This window comes from Ptychodera flava, chromosome 6 (assembly GCF_041260155.1).
Source record: "Ptychodera flava strain L36383 chromosome 6, AS_Pfla_20210202, whole genome shotgun sequence".
Taxonomy (NCBI): domain Eukaryota; kingdom Metazoa; phylum Hemichordata; class Enteropneusta; family Ptychoderidae; genus Ptychodera; species Ptychodera flava.
This window is the reverse complement of record NC_091933.1, coordinates 7,965,976-7,989,348: the sequence shown is the minus strand read 5'-3', so window position 1 is coordinate 7,989,348 and position 23,373 is coordinate 7,965,976. Positions and strand designations below refer to the sequence as shown.

At 37.8% G+C, this 23,373-nt stretch overlaps 2 protein-coding genes across 4 annotated transcripts in view; both read right to left on the bottom strand.

The window, feature by feature from the left end:
- Positions 1 to 226: 226 nt before the first annotated feature.
- LOC139134749 (calcium-activated chloride channel regulator 1-like) overlaps positions 227 to 23,373 on the bottom strand; it is a 75,106-nt gene continuing 51,959 nt past the window's right edge. Inside the window, exons 2-11 of the mRNA XM_070701771.1 lie at positions 10,880 to 11,174; positions 10,070 to 10,347; positions 9,010 to 9,258; positions 6,567 to 6,791; positions 5,995 to 6,291; positions 4,953 to 5,183; positions 3,801 to 4,068; positions 3,228 to 3,398; positions 2,661 to 2,878; positions 227 to 2,435 (exon numbers count right to left, since the gene is read on the bottom strand). Coding sequence (XP_070557872.1) covers positions 2,790 to 2,878; positions 3,228 to 3,398; positions 3,801 to 4,068; positions 4,953 to 5,183; positions 5,995 to 6,291; positions 6,567 to 6,791; positions 9,010 to 9,258; positions 10,070 to 10,347; positions 10,880 to 11,174 — 2,103 coding nt within the window. The 3' untranslated portion in view covers positions 227 to 2,435; positions 2,661 to 2,789. The remainder of the gene's footprint in view (positions 2,436 to 2,660; positions 2,879 to 3,227; positions 3,399 to 3,800; positions 4,069 to 4,952; positions 5,184 to 5,994; positions 6,292 to 6,566; positions 6,792 to 9,009; positions 9,259 to 10,069; positions 10,348 to 10,879; positions 11,175 to 23,373) is intronic.
- Positions 13,238 to 23,373, bottom strand: part of LOC139134750 (uncharacterized) — a 50,206-nt gene continuing 40,070 nt past the window's right edge. Inside the window, exons 4-7 of one of the 3 annotated variants that reach the window (XM_070701772.1) lie at positions 22,991 to 23,161; positions 22,067 to 22,207; positions 20,213 to 20,601; positions 14,513 to 14,651 (exon numbers count right to left, since the gene is read on the bottom strand). In XM_070701772.1, coding sequence (XP_070557873.1) covers positions 14,645 to 14,651; positions 20,213 to 20,601; positions 22,067 to 22,207; positions 22,991 to 23,161 — 708 coding nt within the window. In that variant the 3' untranslated portion in view covers positions 14,513 to 14,644. Of the gene's footprint in view, positions 13,554 to 14,131; positions 14,313 to 14,413; positions 14,652 to 20,189; positions 20,602 to 22,066; positions 22,208 to 22,990; positions 23,162 to 23,373 lie in introns of those variants that run through there. The other 2 variants (XM_070701773.1, XR_011552864.1) reach the window with 2 other exon arrangements.

The window sequence follows — 23,373 nt, the reverse complement described above, 5'->3', positions numbered from 1 at the left end:
GGCTTACTGGCAAGCTGAAGTGATCTGTACTTGGCATGTATATATGCCGTATCAAAACCCAAACTGGCATGCACAGAAACCAGACTTGGCATGCCAGAAAGCCAAATATAATTCACAACTCGAAACAATCCGTTTACTGACAAACAAGCCGGTTTATTTTTGGCTTGAATTTAGCTGGCCGGCAAACCAGAAAAATTTGCAGTGTACTTGTTTCAATTAGAATATATTGAGGTACAAATTTATTGCAGTGTACGAGTTAGCAAAAAATTAAATGACATAAAACAAATGTACATGAACCGTAGTCACTATAGTTCAGACCGATTATTGTTTCTAAGTGTATTGAAATTGCTTCAAATCTTACTCCAGTCGTCGGATCCCATTTTTTTAAGTGCCCAGCTTGGGCATGGCGTTTTTGTAAATTATTCGTAAGGAAAACTTACATTTTTCCATAATTCCAGACGAGAATGAGTACTAGTATTCATGACACTCTAAAATTAATTATATTACCATGCCCTGTCAAGCTGAACCTCGTGACTGCCCACAAATACACAATAATGGTTTGTTACATGCACGTGAATATGAATAAGATCGTAAACATCATAACTTTACAGCTAAAACGTATAATGTGATTTGTACAATCATAATAAATCACAAAATACAGTGGAGCACTTGTGGGCCAAGTTTAGAAACTTTTAAAAAAATCTTTGGATTTTTGCAATTTTTTATAGCGTACTACTCACTGACAAGTCTTGGGCCCCGTTGTCTTTCGAGTGGGAACTTTTTAAAAAAATTGACGGTTTCTTGGCTTCGTTGATATATAATGGATAATATAATGGAAATAACAGAGTCCGCGCTGACCATTAACGTTTATTTATGTGGCCACGGGCGTGAGGAAAGCCCAAATTAACGGGCTAAGTAAGCCTCGCCAGTCATCCTACTTCGAACTTGCCACAACAGCATTTCCATGAGTTCTTTTATGCTGGACTTGATTCTAAATTTGTATTCGTCAGTTTGTTTTTAATTTACCAAGGAAATGTTTGTGCTCAAATGCAATGACAGTTATCAACATCATTCAATTGAGTATGGAGTGTCTTGAACGACATTAAGGAAATGTTTCAAAGATTTCAAATAACTAAAAGCTAAACTTTGTTGAATATATGCGTTATACGGAATGACTGAAATTCAATGGATAGATGCAGGATTATATGTTGTGAGAGTCGTTTAGGTGATGCAAACATGTGGATTCCATATTCTCCAATGACATATTATGCTGAGTATTGCCTCTGTTCAGGCGAACACAGCCTATCTAAAAACATTTTCATACAATAATGAGAAATTTATGAGTAACATGGACCAACAATGGTGATCACATAAGTATAAAATAAAATTTGAAATATAGTTACATGATTTGATACACTGGTATAACTTGCTGTAATGGTAATTTGTTATCGATTTCCCACTACTGGATATGGAAAATCACGTTAAGATTGTCAGAATGTATTATAAATGCGTAATATTGGTTCTGTCATTATAGTTAAATCTTGTTACGATATATACGTGTGATTTAGATTTACCTTAGCTTATCCACAGGGAGCAGTTAAAAGAGTTCCTAGAAATTTGATATGCTTTATGCTCAGTCCTCAGTCACCATTTACTATGGCGTGATGTCCTCCGATTGAAACTAATCCTCCGATAAGGTCAATTCGTTAGGCCTCTAAGTACTTTTGGTTGACTGATAATAACTGTGTATTCAAATAATCAATGATTGTAATGTTAAGCTTTAAGTAAAATGAGAGGAGAACGTCGTTTTATTGGAAACGTTACAGATCGAAAAGGGGAATAGAACACATTCATTTCCCAGAGCCCTTTTCACTGCCACCTGTGACTACTGAGACGTGATAGGATCTTGGTATCACTGTTGCACTGAACGGATGATCACTCGGTAGCTTAAAAAGCGATGTTCTCTACCCCTTCTTTATCGGGCAAATACTTCTTGTTTTTAATCAAGCACTTAGACAAGATAATTGCCACTACAATCACAAGCAGGGCACCTGCTACAGAGCAACCAATGATTAGAAAAATCGATATTTGCCCGCTCTGCATGTCTACTTCCGTTTCAGTGTCTAGCGTTGTGTCCGGAGACTCGGTCGTGATGATGATGATTTCATCCGGGTCATCATATACAATAGTGGCCGAAACAATATTCGACGGTGGTCCTACATTGCCTGGGGCGTCACGTGCTCTGACGGCGAAGAAGTACGTGATGTTCTCATCTTTGCTTGGCATCAGAACCGTCATCGTTTCCATTTTGCCGAAGGACTTCGGAGATGACAAGTTCCCGACTGTGAGATTCGAATTTGACACTTCCATGCCGTTCGTAAAGTTTTTATAAAACACTTCAAAGATCTCACTGTACCTCAGATGGTATTTGGAAGCTGAAAAATGTCAATATACTCTTGATTATCCAATGAACATTTTGGAATAAACAAAGGAAATGACAAGTTGACGAACAAGATGTGAACAAATTTAAACAAAAATTAAATAGCCCATATATTGGTCTTCGAAATTAGTCTCCACACAAAATAAATTGTAATACTGTGTGCTTCCAAATAAAATAATGTCATTCTGAAGCAAGCACTAAATTTCCAAATCTATCTTACCTGTCCCTCGATCAAGGTCATTACCGGGTGCTGTCCAAGCTAAGGTGACCGTTTGGTTGTCATACGATGTGGCGGCAACTCTCAGGTCTGTGATTCGGGATGGCGGGAAGTTGTCACCAGGAGGTATTGTCAAGGGTGCTTGAATAACTCCACCAGACACCACTCTATAAAATGGACCAACCGTTCGGTAATGTTTGTATTCTCGTCGATACCATTAGCTGAGAGAGAAGAGGGAGACAGACAGGCAGACAGACAGACAGACAGACAGACAGACAGACAGACAGACAGAAACAGAACAGAGAGAGGAAAACACAGGAGAGACAGAGAAAATAAGACAGACAATTTATTTATTTATTTATTTATTTATTTACACTTTTACTGAGCGGCCGAGTTACTGAAATAGTAATTTTCATCGGGGCTCATAATCATGGGTAGAATTGAAGAGGGGTGGAGAGAAGAAAGAACAGACACGTGAGTACGTTATATTTTGTTTTATTCAGGAAATCATCGAATAAATGCAAAGCAGACAAAGCAAATAAAATTCTGTTAAAAATATAGCACACTCACGTGGTCGAATAGGCAATACTCCACCGGTGAACGTCGAAATGGGAACTTGAGCTGTGCCATCAGTGTCAACCGCGGTGACTTTGACATTGTATCGACAATTTGGGCACGTTGCTGTCACAAAGTCCAAGAACACACCGGAATATACGCCGTCATCTTCAGTGAAATCAGCCCCTGATGAGAAATTCGAAAACAAAGTAATAAAATACGAATACAATACAATAACTGCGTTCTTCCAAGATTCCTTCAAATATTGCCTACAAAACATGAACAATGACAAAGTGTTTCCCGAATACTCAGCCTACACTTCTCCACATCGGCCAACCATATGTGATTTCCGCATAGAAGCAAGAACCTTGGAAGATGGTTCAAATTCTATGATGCACTTTTCCTGGGGTTGTAGAATGAAAACGTTCCCGCACCATCCAGCATGTTTTGAGAAATGCACTCAACTAGCAATCAATATATCTTGAAATGATATAAATACCTATTTCTAGAACTCGCTTTTATCACAAATAATTACAGAATAACATTCACTAAAATAGCAAATATTTCACTTAAAGATGGAAACAATACCTGCTCCATTGTCGAGAAGATTAACTTTTACTGGCGAGTGAGGGTGTGGTCTTTCCACTGTCGCCACCACGTCTGCTTTTAGTATCGGTGCGTATCCTCGCTGAGCCTGTGCGTAAATGTTAGTCATGGCCGGTGTTTCAGTGATCAGAGAGTTGCTGGTCGTTGTGGTCACTCGAATAGGCTGTGTGTCCTCCCTTAAGTTGGATTGTACAGATATTTCAATGTCTTCGCCCTGATGGTCAGTTACTTCATATAGCCACGTACCGGACTAGAAAGTAATGGCCATTGTAAGAATGCATTGATCAAGTTTCACAGTTGCGTGTAAGGCCTTCTACTTGCAAGAACTTGTTTTCATGTAACAAAAATCATTCACTGCGGATAAGTATTTGGAAAATAACGCATTAATTTCTTTGTATTTTTGGATATTTCAAAGTTAGGTTGAAATTTTTCACTATTTTTTTAAATTACTCATACATGATGTCGAAATATTGAAAAATGGTGTCGTTCCTAAGAGTCTAAGACGCTTCGCAAAGCTACAGAGCAACGACAGTTTACGAACGGCAAATTTTTAAAGTAACTATAAATTGTTAGTCAGGCTCGTGAAAGTATGTAGGTTGGGATATAACCCGACACGATAGTATTTCCAACAATCCGATTCCCTATGAAACGACAACTGCAGTAATTATTTTTGCATTTCCAGAACATTAGCAATTGATTTCAATTAAGTTTTGAATAGCAATAATAAATTGACAAGGATGTACGTGTATTGCTTCACTTACTGAGCACACTTGTGATTTCCAAAATGGTTTGATTGACATATTCAATTCCACTTAATAAAAGACAACGACACGTATTCAACAGTACGAGTTTATCATATTTTATTATATTTTATAATATGCTGAACTCGGTTTCATAAGGCTATGTCTACCAGTTTGTGACGTCGCTCAGCGACGGCTCACGTGGTTATACAAGAGATCACAGCCTCATTTTTGAAGAAAATGCACTATGTTGTATAAACTTCAGCACTTACTGTACTCAGTTAGTGCGGGCTAATACATACCCCTTCAATAGAATTCCATAATTGAAATGTTGAATAGAAAACTACGTCAAGGTAAGTATAAACATTTTTATTGAAGTTTTTAAAAATCATACCTCAGCGATGCCAGGTATCTCAATCAACACGGTCCGCGATCCATCGTTGCGCTCGTAGTAAAGTGAAGTTTCGTCAATAGCTGTCCCGTTCGGTCTATACAGAACGACGGAAATCGGTGACGTAGTAGTCCACAGGAAGAAAAACTTAGTGTTTTTGCCGATTGTTGAGTCTATGACGATGGTACCCTTCAATGTTTCATTTGAAGGTATAGCCTGCTTCTCACTGTACAGCTAGGTGAAAAGAATAGATAAAGCTCAGTGTAAGCAATTATGTACCGACCGGACTGCGCACAACTCGAATTATCATCACACCATAATGACAACGCAGCCATTCTACAGTAGAACACTGTGCTGTATTGTTTTTTAAGTTGATTGTTACATTTTTCATTTATATTCGATTTGGTTGTACATTGAACATGTCGTTATTTTATGTTTCTAACAGAAATCTCTACCAAGAATTAGTGGAACAGCGAAATGTAGATGGTCCTGCTTTCTTTTGTGAATATGTATAACAAAAGCTCTTGAAACCGCTTAGAAAGTTACGTCCGAAAACAGAGATATCGTGCACTGACTATGTCTCTTCACAAAATACAACCATTTTCAGTAATAGAGCGCGAAGCCACTACAGTGAACTGCAATAAAACTGCTTACACTAATTAGTTTCAGCTGTAGCCGTGGTCACTTTGGTGTTGAACAAGGCTACTTGATACAGACAAAAAGTCTGCTTGTACAAAGGCAAAACTAGCTCTGTCTGACGCTCGGGTTGTAAATGAGAGTTTACGATTAGCACCCTGTGTTCAAGATTAAGATACAATGTAACATTACCATGCACTGGTCCATGTACAAATCTTTTTTATTTCAACTTCCCCAGGCAAACTGTCTGCATGGGACATACAATGTTGTCGACTTTGCCAGCTGGCTACAGCTGAAACTAATTAGTGCGAGCAGTTTTATTGCAGTTCACTGCAGTGGCTTCGCGCTCTATTACTGAAAATGGTTGTAAAGATATTTTGATTGGTGAGAACTCAAGGAAATAACTTACTTCGAAAGATGCGTTCGAGTTTCCTCCAATCCTGGAAGTAATTGTTGCCGAGAACGCATCGCTCAGTCCAGTAGAGCTGGCGCCCTCACTGTGAAGAAAGGAGAGTCCACATGTGTCTTCGGATAGACTCAACAACTTCTCATCTGCTGACGTACCTATTGCCACCGTGTCAACGCAGACTCCTTTACTTATCAAAGCTGGCTTGACATCATTTATATCTGGAGACTCATTCTCTTCACCGTCTGTGATCAAAATCAGAATGCCGCCACGAGCAGAATGTCCATTCTTCTCCAGCACCTTTAAGTAAAATATGTGGAAAGTCCATAATGGATGTAAATATGCGCATAAAACGTCACTCCAGGCTTTTGATATACGTTACTATCATTCATGCGTGTATGTAGATTAATTGTTGAGTGATTGGTATCTGAATAGATCAATTAAGACCTATTCGACCCAGTTATGTGAATGGGTTACATTCTTTTACAGATATATTTATATATTTTCGTTACACGCTATATTCCTTTGTACGACGACCATATTATGAATTATGTCTTTCTAGTATTATTACTTACATCTATACCAATTTCCAATCCGCATCCTATACACGTGGAGTCTCTTGTTGAGACTGGGAGTAGATTTGCCAACTCTTCACGATCCTTGCCGTCCTGCAGTTCCCGAAGATCTGACGTAATTACTGCATCGTCTTCGAACTCAACAATTCCGACAGAATGACCATCTGGAACAGTCGCTTGAATGTATTTTGTGGCTAGTTGATTCAGAGTACCAATGCGATCGTTCTGAGGAAAGATTCAGCGGAGGCAGGTGTTACGAAACAGTAACAATTACAAGATTGGCGTCTGAAAGGCGAGTATCTGACAAAACGTTCAGATATGACACCCCCTCCACTTCGCTTCAAACCGTACTCATCGGATTTCTGTTTTATCTTTGATCAGATGAAGGTGTTACAAATGTAAATGCACATCTGTAATGGGAACAGCATGCCGTCGGAAGTTTTGTAGTCAAACGCATTCATATAGCAGACAGCAGAATTTCCCTGAGTTAAAAAGATTTGTTCTTTTGATCAAAACTTTACACTCTTGACTCCAATGCTTATAACCTGAAACTTTCGAGCAAATTACAGCGGAGGCGACTGGAAACTGGACACCCAATTTGCAAATTACCCAGCTGTATTGCTGACCATATAGCGAATTCACTTGGTAATTAGCGAGGGACTTTGTTAACTTGCCAGCGATATCGTTTTTCATTTCAGTCAGGTGCAGACACTTTGTGCAAGCAGGGCGTAGTTGCCACAAAGTTTATCTGGGTTTGTATAATTCAGTATAGGGGTGGCTGCTTGTTGCTTCATGGGATTCAAAATGAATAAAAATAATTATGATATTTGTGTTGATATAATTGGGATATAATATACTACACTACTGAAATAAAGATAATTTTTCAATCTACACTTGTGGTCTCATTTACTGCTCTCTGAATTTCAATAAAATTATTTTTGTTTGTGTCGATTTCACGTGTTGTAAATGAGTGGTTTCTTCCAAATAGTGCAGCTGGTTCCCTTCTGAGTGGGGTGTAGTCATGTGGAGACTCTTTGTCTGGCCTCATTCGTGGTTTCAGTTTACACCCAAACAACCCAAACGAGTTTAAAGTGAGGTTCAGGAGAAGTTATCATTTCGGCTAATACATGTAACTTTGAACTATAGAGACACTGCAACTTTGGAGGCCACTTTACTGTTGATTAAGCCAACTTGATGCAGTCAGAAATTCTGTTTGTACAAATGAAAAACCAGCTCTTCCAAGGGTTATAAATGAGAGTTGATGATTGGCACTCTGTGGTGAAGATTGAGATAACATTACCACGCACTGGTCCATGCACTAGTCTTATTCAGACAACTTATTTGTCCTACCTATACCATAATCAAAGGAAAAAACTGGTGTCACTGTAATTTATCCTCTGCAGACCAAACAAAATTTCTTGTACATATTTTGACCTTATCACAGTGTCTTGTTAGTTACATATGAAGATCAGTGCAGCTGTTTTTAATTTCCCCAGACAGACTGTCTGCAGTGCAGTTGTTTTCAATTTCCCCAGACACACTGTCTGCCCGGGACACATTGTTTTGACTGATCATCGGCCTCTGAAGTTTTGCCGCCAAAAAGTCATATCCAATCATTGGCTGTTCTATTTGGAAGAAACCACTCATTCATAACACAACACTTACAGTTCATGAACATGATGGAGATTTTGTTGAAATTCAGAGAGCAGTAAATGAGACCAAATGTATTTTGATGAAATATCTTTATTGAGTGGGTTTACTTTGGCTCCACTGTATGATATTATTCCAGATATTATTATTATCTTTATTCATTTTGAATCCCATGAAGCAACAAGCAGCCACCCCTACACTGAATTATACAAACCCAGATAAGCTTTATGGCAACATACCCCCTGCTTGCACAAAGTGTCTGCACCTGACTGAAATGAAAAACGATATCGCTGACAAGTTACCAAAGTCGCTTGCTAATTACCAAGTGAATTCACTATATGGCCAGCAATACAGCTGGGTAATTTGCAAATTGGGTGTCCAGTTTCCAGTCGCCTCCGCTGAATATATATATGTTGAACAGTGAGCCACACTATCTGTATATTTCTCCACTGTTATTTCATCATTATTTCCAAGTTTACATTGTGTCATGTTGGTGTACGTATTAATAGATGTATGTATGCTTGGTATCATATTTATAAAAAAAATGTAAATTTGAATGTACACAAACACATTGTGAATTGCACCAAAGAATGTGGCCACAATAGTTTCGTATAAAATCTAAACATCGCACAACTCTGTGAAATGGCTCGGACACAGCGACAGTGTGATAAACTGACCTTCACTGACCAACGATCTTAATTTCAACATTTAAAATGTCCGATCTAGTCAATGCATTGGCATCACTTTAATGGCTGTAATTGCACCTTCCGTATATTTCTAGATTTACTTTTACCGTTGACATGCTTCCCGAGACGTCCAGAACCAAAACGATTCGAAGTGGAGCCGACTTGATGACATGGAAAGTCGGCGTGGTGTCAGTCACCTGCCGGGCTGGATTGCTGTTATTCTTGAAATCCTCTGACTCCAGCATTACGTCCCAGGCACTCCTGTATGAACACTGTATGTTCTGTTGGTTAGGAGCCATGGCATTGTGAAGGGACAATTGATCACCAGTGACGTCACTATGACAGAATTCAACGACCTGGAAGAGAGCGACGATTTGCTATATTAATAGTTATGGGAGACATGTTTTAAATTAGCGGTTTCCTTTGTGAATGAAAACTAACAAATGTAAAAGAAGATTCGATTCAATTCAATTCAATTCATACGGAGCTATTGGGAATGGAATGAAAAAATAAGCGAAAACATTATAGAGGTCGTTGACATTTGTTACCATCTTTAAGTACACAATATTTTACGGTGAGCCTTGCTTACCCGCCTAGTAACCGTAATTGTTTTACTTCTTTTGTTCAAAGTTTGGTCAAAAAGTCAGAATTTAAAATCATAAATACTTCTTTTCCATCGATTTGAGCATAGTGGTTTGAAGTTAACAACCTCATTGAAATAACGTTTTAGCACCCCTGCCAACTTTGCAAAGAAAACATACGATTTAACATGGCACTAATCGTAGTATTTTGTAGAAGTAAACATTTTATTGTTGCACTAAGCCGAAAAATTGTGTAACTTGCTGATCAACGATACTCAGAACGCTTTGTTCCCTGTGTAGGTTATTTTTGCGGTTAAGTCGATAGACGGCTAACTGCCTTAAATCTTTTAAACTTCAAGTCAAAGAGTCATCGAAAGTCGCTCGGTAAACTTGGATCGTTCAAGGCGATGGTTCTTTTCTCTATAATGTTTGCAATAAATTCTGTTTTCAATCTTTGTTTGACAGATATTAAATTTAGTCGGATAATGCTCAAGTTAATTTTCTGGCTTTATATTGAAAAGTTTGTGGTTAAACCCTGTGAAATCTCTCATCGAATTAAACATTGGACGACTAATTATTTACCTACCGAGTTTAAGAAACTCATAAACAGATATGATCCAGTCGCTCTATTAGACATGATGGGAAGGAAACGGCAATGTTTGCCAGGTCGTTTACCGCTCTTAGGGTTCACGTTACAACGTTTCCCCGTCTCAGAATCGTACGACTTCCCTATCACAGCCCGCGAACATCGTGTTGGTTCAACGTTACCATTGTCGTCCAAGTAGAATCGTTCGAAGGAGTTGGTGGCGTACTCATTAAATAGTCCCCATCGCAAGTGACCCCATTCGTGCACGATCACTTTTGCTGAAAGTAGAGAAAAGCTAATTACCGAGGAGTAACTGCAATTTCTCGCGTCAGATATCTGACATCATAGCAAACGCACAAAAAATTACAAAGAGAACGACAAGATGGCTTCGAAATGTTTTACTCTTTTTGTTTTCTATTCAAGTATCAGTTGCCGACAGAAAAAGCTCTTCAATGTTTAAAGTTCGATCCCAAGCGATTTTAAAACATTATGAAATTTAAAAAAAAATCCTAGTATTCCTGCAGTCTAAATCACACTGTAGAATAATTTTGGTGCGTATATTTCCTTTGGTGAAAGCTTTACTTCAAATAATTTTCTTTGTTGACAGTTCACAATGGAAACTCTAGTGCGAAATCTGTCTTTAAAAAAAACTCTCTATGTCTTTATGATATAAGAATACGCTGTGGCTCATTTGCGGAGATTCCAGCATCAATTAGAGAGACTTTATTGGTATACCTATATCTCAGTAAAATCGTAATAACAGCCTTAACACAGATCTAACGTCTTTAAAATGCTGTTATGATTATATACCTGGGTCACCATACGTGTCAACTGTCCATTGGCTGTCCAGAATAAACTTATCTGTTAGGTGTATATACTCAGCTTTTTCTCCACAAGAACCAAACTGATTGGTGTACGGGGTTTCTCTGCCGACGTTCTCGTGTTTCGTTACAATGATGTTGGCGGCGTCAAATATTTCACTAGCGGCTTCAACATTGACTAAGTCGTTGCTCCACGTGTTCGGCAGTAAGATAGTAATTTCCTTGAAGAAGGCTCGTTGTTTCGTTGCCCGGTAGAGGGCGCCTGAGGCACCTGTGAGGATCTCCTGTTTGCGTACATGTAAGAATATGAATGAGTGCATCAACAGCTTACAACGATTACGTATATGATAATCGATATATATAATATATAATTTCTTGTTGATTTTGGGTGTGAAGTTTTATTTTATTTGTTGTGCCTAGAAATTACACAAAGTTACACACCGTAAGCCCAAATATATTAACTCAAAAACTACATGTGCGCCGTCTGGTTTATAGTATGTGCAGCCTTCAGGTAAGCAATAATAAGCAGTCATGAGTCAGTGAGTATCTACCAACACCTCGCCGCTTGTAACAACATTCTATTGCCCTATGTACCATGACTTACTATTCATGAGCGTTTGTAAGCTCCGATACTCAGTATCCCTCAGTTTTCTTTGTGGCTCGTTGAGGGGTCCATTAGTGCATGACAGATGATAGGAGTGGTACTCCTTTGACCTTAAATACCTCTGTGGTGGCTTTATGGTCAAACTCGGTGAAAGTAAATAAGCTGCATATTTGTGAACTGGCCAAGCTAGCCACCTTTTGTGGTGACGAACAACTCACATAATCCATGTTGTACGTCATCAATTTTTTCACCCTTTTTCTAGTGTAAAGGAGCACTCCGACGCGATAGCAATCGAATCAGTGCAATCTCAATACCTCGTATCTATTCTGCAGAAAGTAGCAGAAACAAGCGGCATTTCCAATTAACTTTAAAGTAGCAAAAGTAGTCTAAAGGAAGACGACAGCACCGTCAGCCTTGCCCTTCGCTTTTCCCTCAAGGTAGAACGCACTTCGGGGACAGAAATTCGGGCCTTCAAATTAAAGGGATAGTAGCGGCAACTTTGACCATTTTTTCCGACCGACTACATGATAAAAACCCAGCTAGATTATATCTATCCCTTCCTAATTGTCGATTGACAAGGAAATAAGTCGAAACTAACACCCGATTGTGAATAACGAACGGTAATAAAACCGAAGTTCGCGGCGCTTGTGTTTACAAAATGTTAGGCGATCACGTGGTATGGAGCCCAAAGAGTGATGATATCACTAGCCACGCGAGAGCGGGATTTTAAACGTGATCACTGTAACGATGGAGACGGAGAGAGTCATATTTATATCCGACTTACACACATGTGTAACTGTTTTGATTGTGATGTACGTCCACTGTTCGTTTGAATCTGGAGTGCTATTTGTTCAAACTCTTTTTTCTGTTGCTTGAGTATGAGAATGCTTTTTACGTTTCAAGTGGTGATGCATTAGGTCAGAGTAAAAATAAGGTAGGCTAATTTAGGCACGGTGCATTAGCCGGACCCGGCATCGGCAGTCGATGCATCGCCCGAGCCAGCGCCAGGGCCCGTAACGACTGTCACCGTGTCAAAAAGCCCGAAACGTCGAGCATTTTCCCACCAACTATTCATTACAAAAGTTTAAAACTAGTGCATTCATAATTCGGTCAGTTTGCTTTGTCGTTTATCGGCGAACAAGTCAACTAGTTCATTGTAAAGGTGACGATGCGATGCTGTACTTCAAGTTAACTGGATTGGGAACGGCTTACACTCGGTCCCACGGACACCAGTTGTGTAGGTACGTTTGACGTTGACCTACATGATCCGCAGGAATTACTGCTGAAATCACTGCATTCAAAACGTAAAAACAAAGACCCTGCCGCCAGCACGTCTGATTCTCTGGGTTTATTTACTGGTTCAAGTGCGTGATTTGTGAATTAACGTGTGAGTTGGGTGATCGTCTGGAGTGCAATGATCTGTGTTCTGTTTTCATGTGAAATGTGTGAGTAGGATTATGTGAACGCGTTGAGTGGGGTGAACGCGATACAGGGGAGTTTCACCCGGCACAAGCTAACTCACTACTGGTTTAGCTGCACAGACTAAGGGGCAACATCAAAAGTTCAATATAATAAATCTAACTTAATTGCTTAAGTTTGGCCTCAGACCCCCCCCCCCCCCCCCCCCCTTCTAACTTAACTGACCTAAAATTGAAAAACATTGCGGACTCATACTCTGTACTATTTCTTTCAAACGACATATATACCAATGTACCATTGAATGAAATAAAAATCAAAAAACCATTATAAAGTAACTAAATACTTTTATTGCAATCCAGAACACAACAATAACAACAACAACAATAAATTTGCACATAAGTCATAGACTCCACAGTCACTGTGCCTTGATTCAAGGATCAGGCAGAAATCTCTACTGGTCACTTGCAAGAATGTCAAGACGCTGAGATTCCTGTCTCTGCCTGTTCCAGCTGATACACAGGGAAGAACCGAATGGCAGGGTCTCTTCCAGACTTGAATGGCAGGGTCTCTTCCAGATTAATAAAGTCACTAAGTGCTTGGACACAGCTTCACTTTGGAATCAGTCAACCAACATCAGCACCTGCACAATGCAAACAAATTAGTATTATACAATAAATATTCAGAAATATGGGGCATTCTGAAATGTATGAATAGCCATGGAAATATGAATTATGTTCCTTAACTTACAGTACAGTGTACTGGTAAGAAATACAATTCACAATTTCATAGCTATTAATTCATATTTTTCTCAGACATGTATCAAAATTTTGAAGGTTACATAGTAAAATTAGATATACTATGACAATGATATATCATCTAAGTATGTTTAGTGTTCACCAGCACAGTTTGAATACTTGTAGGGTACAATGTGTGTCCCTGCATGGACATGTGGGAAATAGAATACAGGCATTTCCCTCACCAATGTACATGTGAATTTTTTACAAGTCATTGAGCAAGTATCTAAAACTACTATTTATGTTGAAGCTAAATTTCCATAGAACTTTTCATGCAAGTTACTTTTACTGGCAATTTAAAAATATACTACAATGTACTACCCTATGTTACAAATTTCAGAATCCTGAGGAAATCCAGAACACAGAATAACATTCAAATATGTCGTGTAATACTATGCCAGAGAACTGACAAAGTATAACTTACCTTGTGCCTGCTAGAAGCTTGAAATTTGACATGCTCTCTCTCACTTCTGGTTTCACTGGTCATCATTACAGTACTTCTTTTCTTGTATTTCTTCTCTCATAATTTAGAGTGGCGGGTGGATTGTCTCTCAAAGTGTTGTGTTTCCTGTTTGTGTTTTCTTAAACCATAGTAGGTTTGACAGCTGAAAGAAAATATATATATTTGAATTTAGTATCAATCATGTAAATATCTGCAATAAACAGTTCCTTTTTTAAAAAAACAAAGATGACAAGTTTTTCATACCTGAACTGACACTGCACTCCATCCACCAGTCTAAATTTGCACACCCAGTCATGATCACTTCTGGTTTCATTTGCATTTCTCTTTCTCTCTCTTCTCTTGGTTTGAAGCTCATTCTGCCTCTCATTGTAATGAACCAGGAGTTCATGTCTTTCCCCATCAGTTTTGGATGATATTACATACATACAGCCTCGTGGACACAGCTTCACTTCAGACAGAGATGGACAACCAACATCAGGACCTGCACAATTCAAACAAATAACAATTAACACAATTGGAACTATTTTGGGATAATTGGATAGCCAAAAAAATTACGAAATTGTGTAAAAAAAAACAACATTTGTTGCCTTCAATTTTGCAAATTTAAAGAATTTCATGATTTACTTCAATTTTCTTTCTTACAGCAAATACTTTAAGACAAACATACAAAAGTACACTGAATATTAAATATTACTAAAATCTTTATTCAAAACTCAAAAATGTCTTACTTTCTTAAAATTGTCATCAGTTTACATATCAAAAGTGCATATAGAAAGTCATTCCACAATATTTCAGAAAAAACTATACAATGTAAACTTTATATCTAGTACATCCCTGATTTACATCATAAAGTCAGAGTACAAGTTAGGATTAAAACAATCTTGAGTCACTTGAAAATAATGGTAGCCTTAAAATGCCCCCGATTTCGTCTTTAAAAACAGTCAGATTTTCAACTTGAAGTCACGCACATTTTAAATGACCTTGACTGGATCTATATAAATAGTGTGGTTTTCAACATACAATCGGGGCACATTTGAAATGCCCCCGGATTTGGGTCTTCAGAAATAATGTGATACCGAACATGAACTCAAGGCATATTTGAAGTTTAGGTGTGATTTATAAGTCAAGGTCAGGGCACATTTGAAATGATCCTGACTTGGTCTAAGAAAAAGTGTGCGTTTCATCTCGAAGACAGGGTACATTTCAAATGCCACTGTGTTTGTCTTGAAAAATGGAGTGATTTTCAACTTGTAGTCAGGGCACATTTGAAATTGACCCTGACTTGGTTGTCAGAAAAGGAGTGACGTTCAACCTAAAGCATAATTGAAATGCCCCTGACTTAGTCTTTATACAATACAGCGTTATTTTCAACATGAAGTCAGGGCACGTTTGAAATGACCCCGACTTGGTCTTGTGAAAAAGTGTGATTTTTGACATGGAGTCAGTGAATATTTTAAATGACCCCGACTTTGTCTTGAGAAAAGGTGCAATTTTCAACTTAAAGTCAGGGCACATTGGAAATAACTCTGATTTGGTCTTCTGAAAATGTGCGATTTTCAATGCTGAAGTTAGGGCATGTTTGAAATGACCCTGACCATGTCTTGAGAAAAGATGCAATTTTAAATTTGAAGTCAGGGCACATTTGAAATGGCCTTGTCTTGGTGTTTAGATAAAGCCTGATTTTCTACATGAAGTCAAGGCATGTTTGAAATGACCCTCAGTCTAAATTGTGAAAAGAGGAGACTTTCAACTTGAACATTACTTCGTCTTATGAAAAAGTGAGATTTTCAAGTCATGGTCAGGGCACATTTGAAATGACCCTTGGTCTTTTGATAAGGTGTGTTTCAACTGAAGTCAGGGCACATTGGAAAGGCCATTGACTTTGATCTTCCGATGAAATGAGATTTTCAATATGTAGTCAGGGCATATTCGAACTGGCCCTGACTTGGTCTTTTGAGAAAGTGAGATTTTCAACATTAAGTCAAGGAATATTTGAAGTAGCCCTGAATTGGTCTTTATATATGGTGTGATTTTCAACATGAAGTCAGGGCACATACGAAATGACCTGACTTGGTCTTGAGGAAAGGAGTCATTTTGAACATCGAGCCTTGGCACTTTTTAATTGACCCTGACTTGGTCTTTAAATGTAGCATGATTTTTAATATAAAGTAAGGGCACATTGAAAATGCCCGACTTTATCAGTATATATAACGTGATTGTCATCATGAAGTCAGGGCATATTGGAAATGAGCCCAAATTGGTCTTTACAAAAAGAATGATGTTCAACATGAAGGGCAAATTGTAAATGACACTTGCTAATTATAAAAAATGTTTTTCAACTTGTAGTCAGGGCACATTTGAAATAACCCTGACTTGCTTGTCAGAAAAGGAGTGATTATCAACCTGAAGTCAGGGCACATTTAAAATGACTCTGTCAGTGTGAGTTTCTATTTGAAGACAGGTTACATTTCTATAAATGCTGACTTTGTCTTGAGCGAAGAATTGAATTTCAACTCGTAGTATGGACACATTTGAACTGACCCTGACTCGCTTGTTAGAAAAGGATTGATTTTTAACCTTAAGTCAGGGCACATTTGATATGACCCTGACTTGGTCTTTTGATAAAGCATGATTTTCACATGAAGTCAGGGCACATTTTAAATGACCCTGACTCGCTTGTTAGAAAAGGATTGATTTTTAACCTAAAGTCAGGGCACATTTGATATGACCCTGACTCCCTTGTTAGAAAAGGAGTTATTTCAAACCGAAATGCCCCCGACTTTGTTTTCTTATGTATGGCATGATTTTCAACATGAAGTCAGGGCACATTTGTTCTGACCCTGAGTTGCTTGTTAGAAAAGGGTCGATTTTAAACCTGAAGTCAAGGCACATTTGATATGACCCTGACTCTGTCTTTTGATAAAGCATGATTTACAACATGAAGTCAGGACACATTTGCTATGACCCTGACTTGCTTGTTAGAAAAGGGTCGATTTTAACCTGAAGTCAGGGCACATTTGATATGACCCTGACTCGGTCTTTCGTTAAAGCATGTTTTCTACATGAAGTCAAGGCACATTTTAAATGACCCTAACTTGTGGTCTTTAGAATCGGTGTGAGTTTCAACTTGAAGATGGGGTACATTTCAAATGACAGTGTTTTCTCTTAAAAGAGCAGTGATTTTCAACTTGTTGTCAGGGCACATTTAAAATGACCCTGACTTGGTCTTTTGATAAAGCATGATTTTCCACATGAAGTCAGGGCACATTTTAAATGACCCTGACTCGCTTGTTAGAAAAGGATTGATTTTTAACCTTAAGTCAGGGCACATTTGATATGACCCTGACTCGCTTGTTAGGAAAATGAGTTATTTTCAACCCGAAATGCCCCTGACTTTGTTTTTATATATATGGCATGATTTTCCACATGAAGTCAGGGCACATTTTTAATGACCCTGACTTGTGGACTTTAGAAACGGTGTGAGCTTCAACTTGAAGATGGGGTACATTTCAAATGCCAGTGTTTTCTCTTGAAAGAGCAGTGATTTTCAACTTGTCAGGGCAAATTTAAAATGACCTTGACTCGCTTGCTAGAAAAGGAGTGATTTTCAACAAAAAAATGCCCCGACTTTGTTTTTATACATATGGCATGATTTTCGACATGAAGTCAGGGCACATTTACTATGACCCTGACTTGTGGTCTTAGTAAAGGTGCGAGTTTCAAATTAAACAGAGGGTAGTGGTACATTTCAAATGCTGGTGTTTGTCTTGAAAAAAGGAGTTATTGTCAACTTGTAGTCAGGGCACATTTTAAATGACCCTGACTTCGTCTTTTGATAAAGCATGATTTTCAACATGAAGTCAGGGCACTTTTTAAATAACCCTGACTTGTGGTCTTTAGAAAAGGTGTGAGTTTCAACTTACATTTCAAATGCTGGTGTTTGTCTTGATAAAAGGAGTGATTGTCAACTTGTAGTCAGGGCACATTTGAAATGACCCTGACTTGGTCTTTTGATAAAGCATGATTTTCAACATGAAGTCAGGGCACTTTTTAAATAACCCTGACTTGTGGTCTTTAGAAATGGTGTGAGTTTCAACTTACATTTCAAATGCTGGTGTTTGTCTTGAAAAAAGGAGTGATTGTCAACTTGTAGTCAGGGCACATTTGATATGACCCTGACTTGGTCTTTTGATAAAGCATGATTTTCAACATGAAGTCAGGGCACATTTGATATGACCCTGACTTGTTGTCTTTAGAAAAGGTGTGAGTTTCAACTTGAAGACAGGGTACATTTCAAATGCTGGCGTTTGTCTTGAAAAAAGGAGTGATTGTCAACTTGTTGTCAGGGCAAATTTAAAATGACCCTGACTCGCTTGTTAGAAAAGGATTGATTTTAAACCTGAAGTCAGGGCATATTTAATATGACCCTGACTTGTACTTTGGATAAAGCATGATTTTCAACATGAAGTCTGGGCATATTTTAAATGACCCTGACTTGTGGTTTTAAGAAAAAGTGTGAGTTTCAACTTGTAGTCAGCATACATTTGTAATTATTCTAACTCGGTCTTAACCCTTTCACCACCATGGTTTGTCCCAAATCCATTGTTTTCTATGGTAAAGTTGGACCTGTATACAGGGAACTGGGGGTGAAAGGGTTAAGAAAAGGTGTGATTTTCAACTTGTAGTTGGAGCATATTTTGAAAGCCCCAGACTTAGTCTTTAAATCTGGTGTGATTTTCAACATGTTGTCAGGGAATTTGAGATGACTCGACTTTGTCATCAGAAAAGTGTATTTTCAACATAAAGGAATGTCACATTTGAGATGACCTGGTTTATCAGATAAAGTGTTATGTTCAACCTCAGGCCTTGGCACTATAAGTGATCCTGACTTGGTCTTCAGAAATACTTTGGTTTTGAACATGGAGTCAGGGCACATTAGGAATTAACCTGACTTTGTTTTCAGAAATACTTTGGTTTTCAATGAGAAGTGTGGGCACTTAAAATATTGTGGTTAGATATTTTATACTTATTACATAGTTTTATGTAAAGCTGAAGTTAGGACATTTTTGAAATGACCTAGACTGAATATCATAACTCTGCCAACTACAAAAAGTCAAGTTTAATTTTTTTTGTATTAGTATATTTCAAATGGACTAACTTGGCATTAATAAAACTTATCTTTCTTTAAATTTTATGTACTGACTTTTGTAACAATATTGGCAATAAATATCCAATGGGTAACAAAAATCACCTAAAACTGAAACAAAATTTTAAGGTTTACACAGCTAGTATATAGGTAATGGTATTGCTTTATTTCAACCAGGATACTGTGCAGTGATTCAAAATAAATTTTTTTCAGCAAATTTAACCAAAATATTCTCGACATATAAGAATGCATCATTCCTCACAAATGATAAATTTGAGTTTCTCTGCCCCTGACTGGAGTACCAAACCTGTCTGATAAACCATTTGATAGAAAGTTGGCTTTTAATTTATCAAAAGACAGGTCTGCAGATTTCTACACATCAATTCGTTGCATTACAATACAAACTTGTAGATTTCAACATAATTTGAATATAACACATTTTTATCATGCCTTTGAAAAAAAATTGAAAAAACTGAGAAAAAATGCCACTGTCACTATACAAAATTTAGATTTCATCACTGTTTGTAGAAACCTAATTGAGGTTATCCCTATATGGACGTGTAAACCAAATATTAAAGTTGTTTAACAGCCGTTACGGAGAAGATTTTTGCCCACAAATAGCAAATTAGCCTGAAAAATACACACTGGCATATTTCATTTTAATTTGAACAAATCTGATTAAGATCATCCCTACAGACCTGTTCTCCACATATCAAAGGAATCAGACTTTAAGTTTGAAGAAGCAGCTTGGAATGTAGAAAGATGACAGACTCTGGCTACATCACCTATGAGATAAGCTCCACGTCGCTGAGAGTGGGGCTATAAAGCACACAGAAACACAAAACACACATGTATGTACACATGCATACGTACGTATGCATTATTGTCTTTCTTACTGTTCCTGGTCACTTTCATCCTCTATCTCTCTGTACCGTTCATGTAATTGTGTCCTAGTCTGTTTTGGCAGCATTCCACTTGGTGTGAGGGAAAAATCCCACATGATTGATGCCTGAATCCATATTATTTGTGTATTTGGTCTTCTGTTTCTTCCTACTCCTCTATATGTTGGCTTCCATGCTGCTTTCCATGACCCAGTGTACCAATGAAGAGTAAGCACTTCCTCTTCTGTCTTTAAGCAAACCACTTTTCCAATTTGTGGCTGTCTTTTCACATCTGGGAGATAGACTGCTACAAGCATGCCTTCTTTCAGGCTGGAGAAGTCATCCATTTTCTCAAGGCTATTTCCCCTGTCTTCACTTGTTGGAATTGGTCTCCCAATGACAACCTGTCAAAAACAAATTTTATTATACTAAGGCCAGGAAGAAATTCCTTGAAATTCCCCCTCCTACTCAAGCCAATTTAGAATCTTTTTTTGAGATGCAGCAGATACTTCTGCATTGCAATCATTGAAGTGCCGTTGTACAACTGAGCGGTATGGAAAAGTCCAATGGAGACAAATTACTAGTCAGTGCAACCTGTTTGAAGCTTGCTGTTTCTATTGCAGAGCACAAAAGGTCCTACTTGCTAACTGCATAATTCACTCTGATCACAGGACAGAATTATGAGACTGTTCTGTAAAATGTGGTGGGGCAGAGGTTAAGTGGCTAATACATGGGGTGAAGGTAACATGAATAAAAACATCAAATGATACAACCCACATTGAGGAGTCTAATAGCACAAGACTTATCATTTTACTGTTAATCCTTTTTGTAGCACATATTTTTAGTTCTTCTGGCAGCAAGTTGAAATGCTCAGAATTAGTTATGTGAACACTGCCTGTATATTTAATGCCTCTATCGTTGTGAACTGTTTGTAAAGTTTGGACTCCAAGTCATCAGTAACAATGTTATTAGCAGGAATTACTGCTGGATTTGACAGAATAACAAATAAAAAACTTGCTCATTACCTCAAAAGCTGAGCAAAAAACTCCAAGGAACAATTTTTTTTCCCCTCAGGCAGCACCACTAATACATGTACACATTAGCTTTTCTGACATAATGCTAAAATACTAATACTCATTTTGTACAAAATGACATCATGAAAATGGTTCACAGCATATTTTTATCTCACTAAATTATTATTAATGAACAGCAGTGACTTGAAAAGATATTCTAATGTTAGCGTAGCACTTAAAGCCCCAGTGCTGCTAACTTTTGATGATAATTTCACCATTTTTATTTTGAATGTGAACCATAATTTCTTGTTCTTCTCCCCAAAGAATGTGATATACACAGTATCCAGCTTGTTAACTCAGCCCCTATGGTTGTAAAGTGCATTGTTATTGTTGAAAACTGACTTCTGGTCCGGACTAGAATTCAAATTTAAACAATAACTATGCATTTTACACATGTAGATGCTAAGTTGACAAGCTAAATAGTGGGTGTTTCAACATTCTTTGGGGAGTAGAATAAGAAGTTGCAATTGATTTATAGAATAAAAATAATGAAAAAAAAACACCAAAAGTTAGCAGCACTGGGGCATTAAGCTATCTTAGAATATGATACAGAACCAGGTAAACATATATATTCACTTCAAACATATTTATACAGCTAAGGGCATCAATCGATGTCAACAAGAAAATAATAACATTGAAAAGAATTGTTGGCTGCCAGTCAAAGTGTAAAATTAAAATCAAAACTTTTTGAATAATATAATTTAAACAGTAATGTGATTTGCATCTAAAAACAAAATGCTATTTGAAAAAAAAGACTGCTTTACACACAATAGTGAATCTTCATGGCTATACTCACATCTGGACACTCATTCTCAATGTTCTGTTGAATTGAAAGTATGTGATCTGGCATCGAAGTGTTCTGCTGCCTATCTCGTCTCTGCTTGGCAGCATCAATCAAGTCATGTAGAAACCACCTTTGAGGTCTTGAAGATGGAGCCTGATAAGAAAAGTAAATTTCAATGAAAATATCTTATAGCATTGTTCACAATAGTATCAGAGATATTATTTACAAAACCCAATGGCGTAACAAAACAAGCCAATATGACAGTATTTGGTTTATACATTCTGATGCTGCCCCTTTCTGTCCATTAGAATCAAACAGTTGCTGTACCAATATGAAATTTATGTGTAAAATTGATACAAACTGACAAACTAGTATCAATAGGTGGTAAGATTAAAATACACCTTGAGAAGAAACGTTGGTCTCAGTTAGTAGTGTTTTTCATTGAAATAAACTCAAACAAACCAGTAAAGAATGACCACATGTAATTTTTCTTGGTGAACGCAAATCTTGACAAATGCCCAGTCAAGATCTGCACAATTAACGTTTCTCCAAATTTCACCCAAAATTGTCACATGTGCAGGGATACCTAAGAAAGTGTAGCTTTGAATGAAAACGATAACTTTGACACCGTGCAGCATAGCTTGGTTAGGGAAATGATAGTTGCTGGAATGGAATCCATAAGTTTGGTCGTCTAAAACGACAGCTTTGAAAATATTTTTATGTTAATGGCGTAAACAAGATGGCTGACAGCAAATGCAGTGGTAGCAGCGGTAAATATTTTACCTGTTTTCGACAAAAAATCACCAAGTTGTGTTGTGTAAGATGCTGCGTTCAGTGAGGTTCACGTTCGATTACACTTACGTAAACACAGAATAAAAAGACAAAAAGAACCCACATAAAATACTTTCCAGTGCATGCGAATGCACGTTTTCTTACCTTTGCATGATCATTGATATTTTGTGCAAATTCTCGTAGCCACTGTTTATCTCTTTCACATGTGATTCTTCCCTGGTATGCATCAGGCAAGTCTTTCCGTAGTCTTTCTGGGTCCATTTTCTCAATGCTAGGTTTCACCCATTCTGGCACATCATCAACATTGGGTAAAGTCTAAGATATTTCATAAAGAGACATTTATTGTAATTACAATCTTTCCCAGGAATTTTCAATGACATGCTGAGCGTAGCTGGATAGAGCTCCTTTGTGTTATGCTGAGAATGATTGCTGAGAATGAATTTTTTGTGACACATGTGTTGATGGAGGAGGAAATCTTTGATAACCCACTTCAGTGGCCTGACCAAAATGGCAAAAATAGCTGCAAA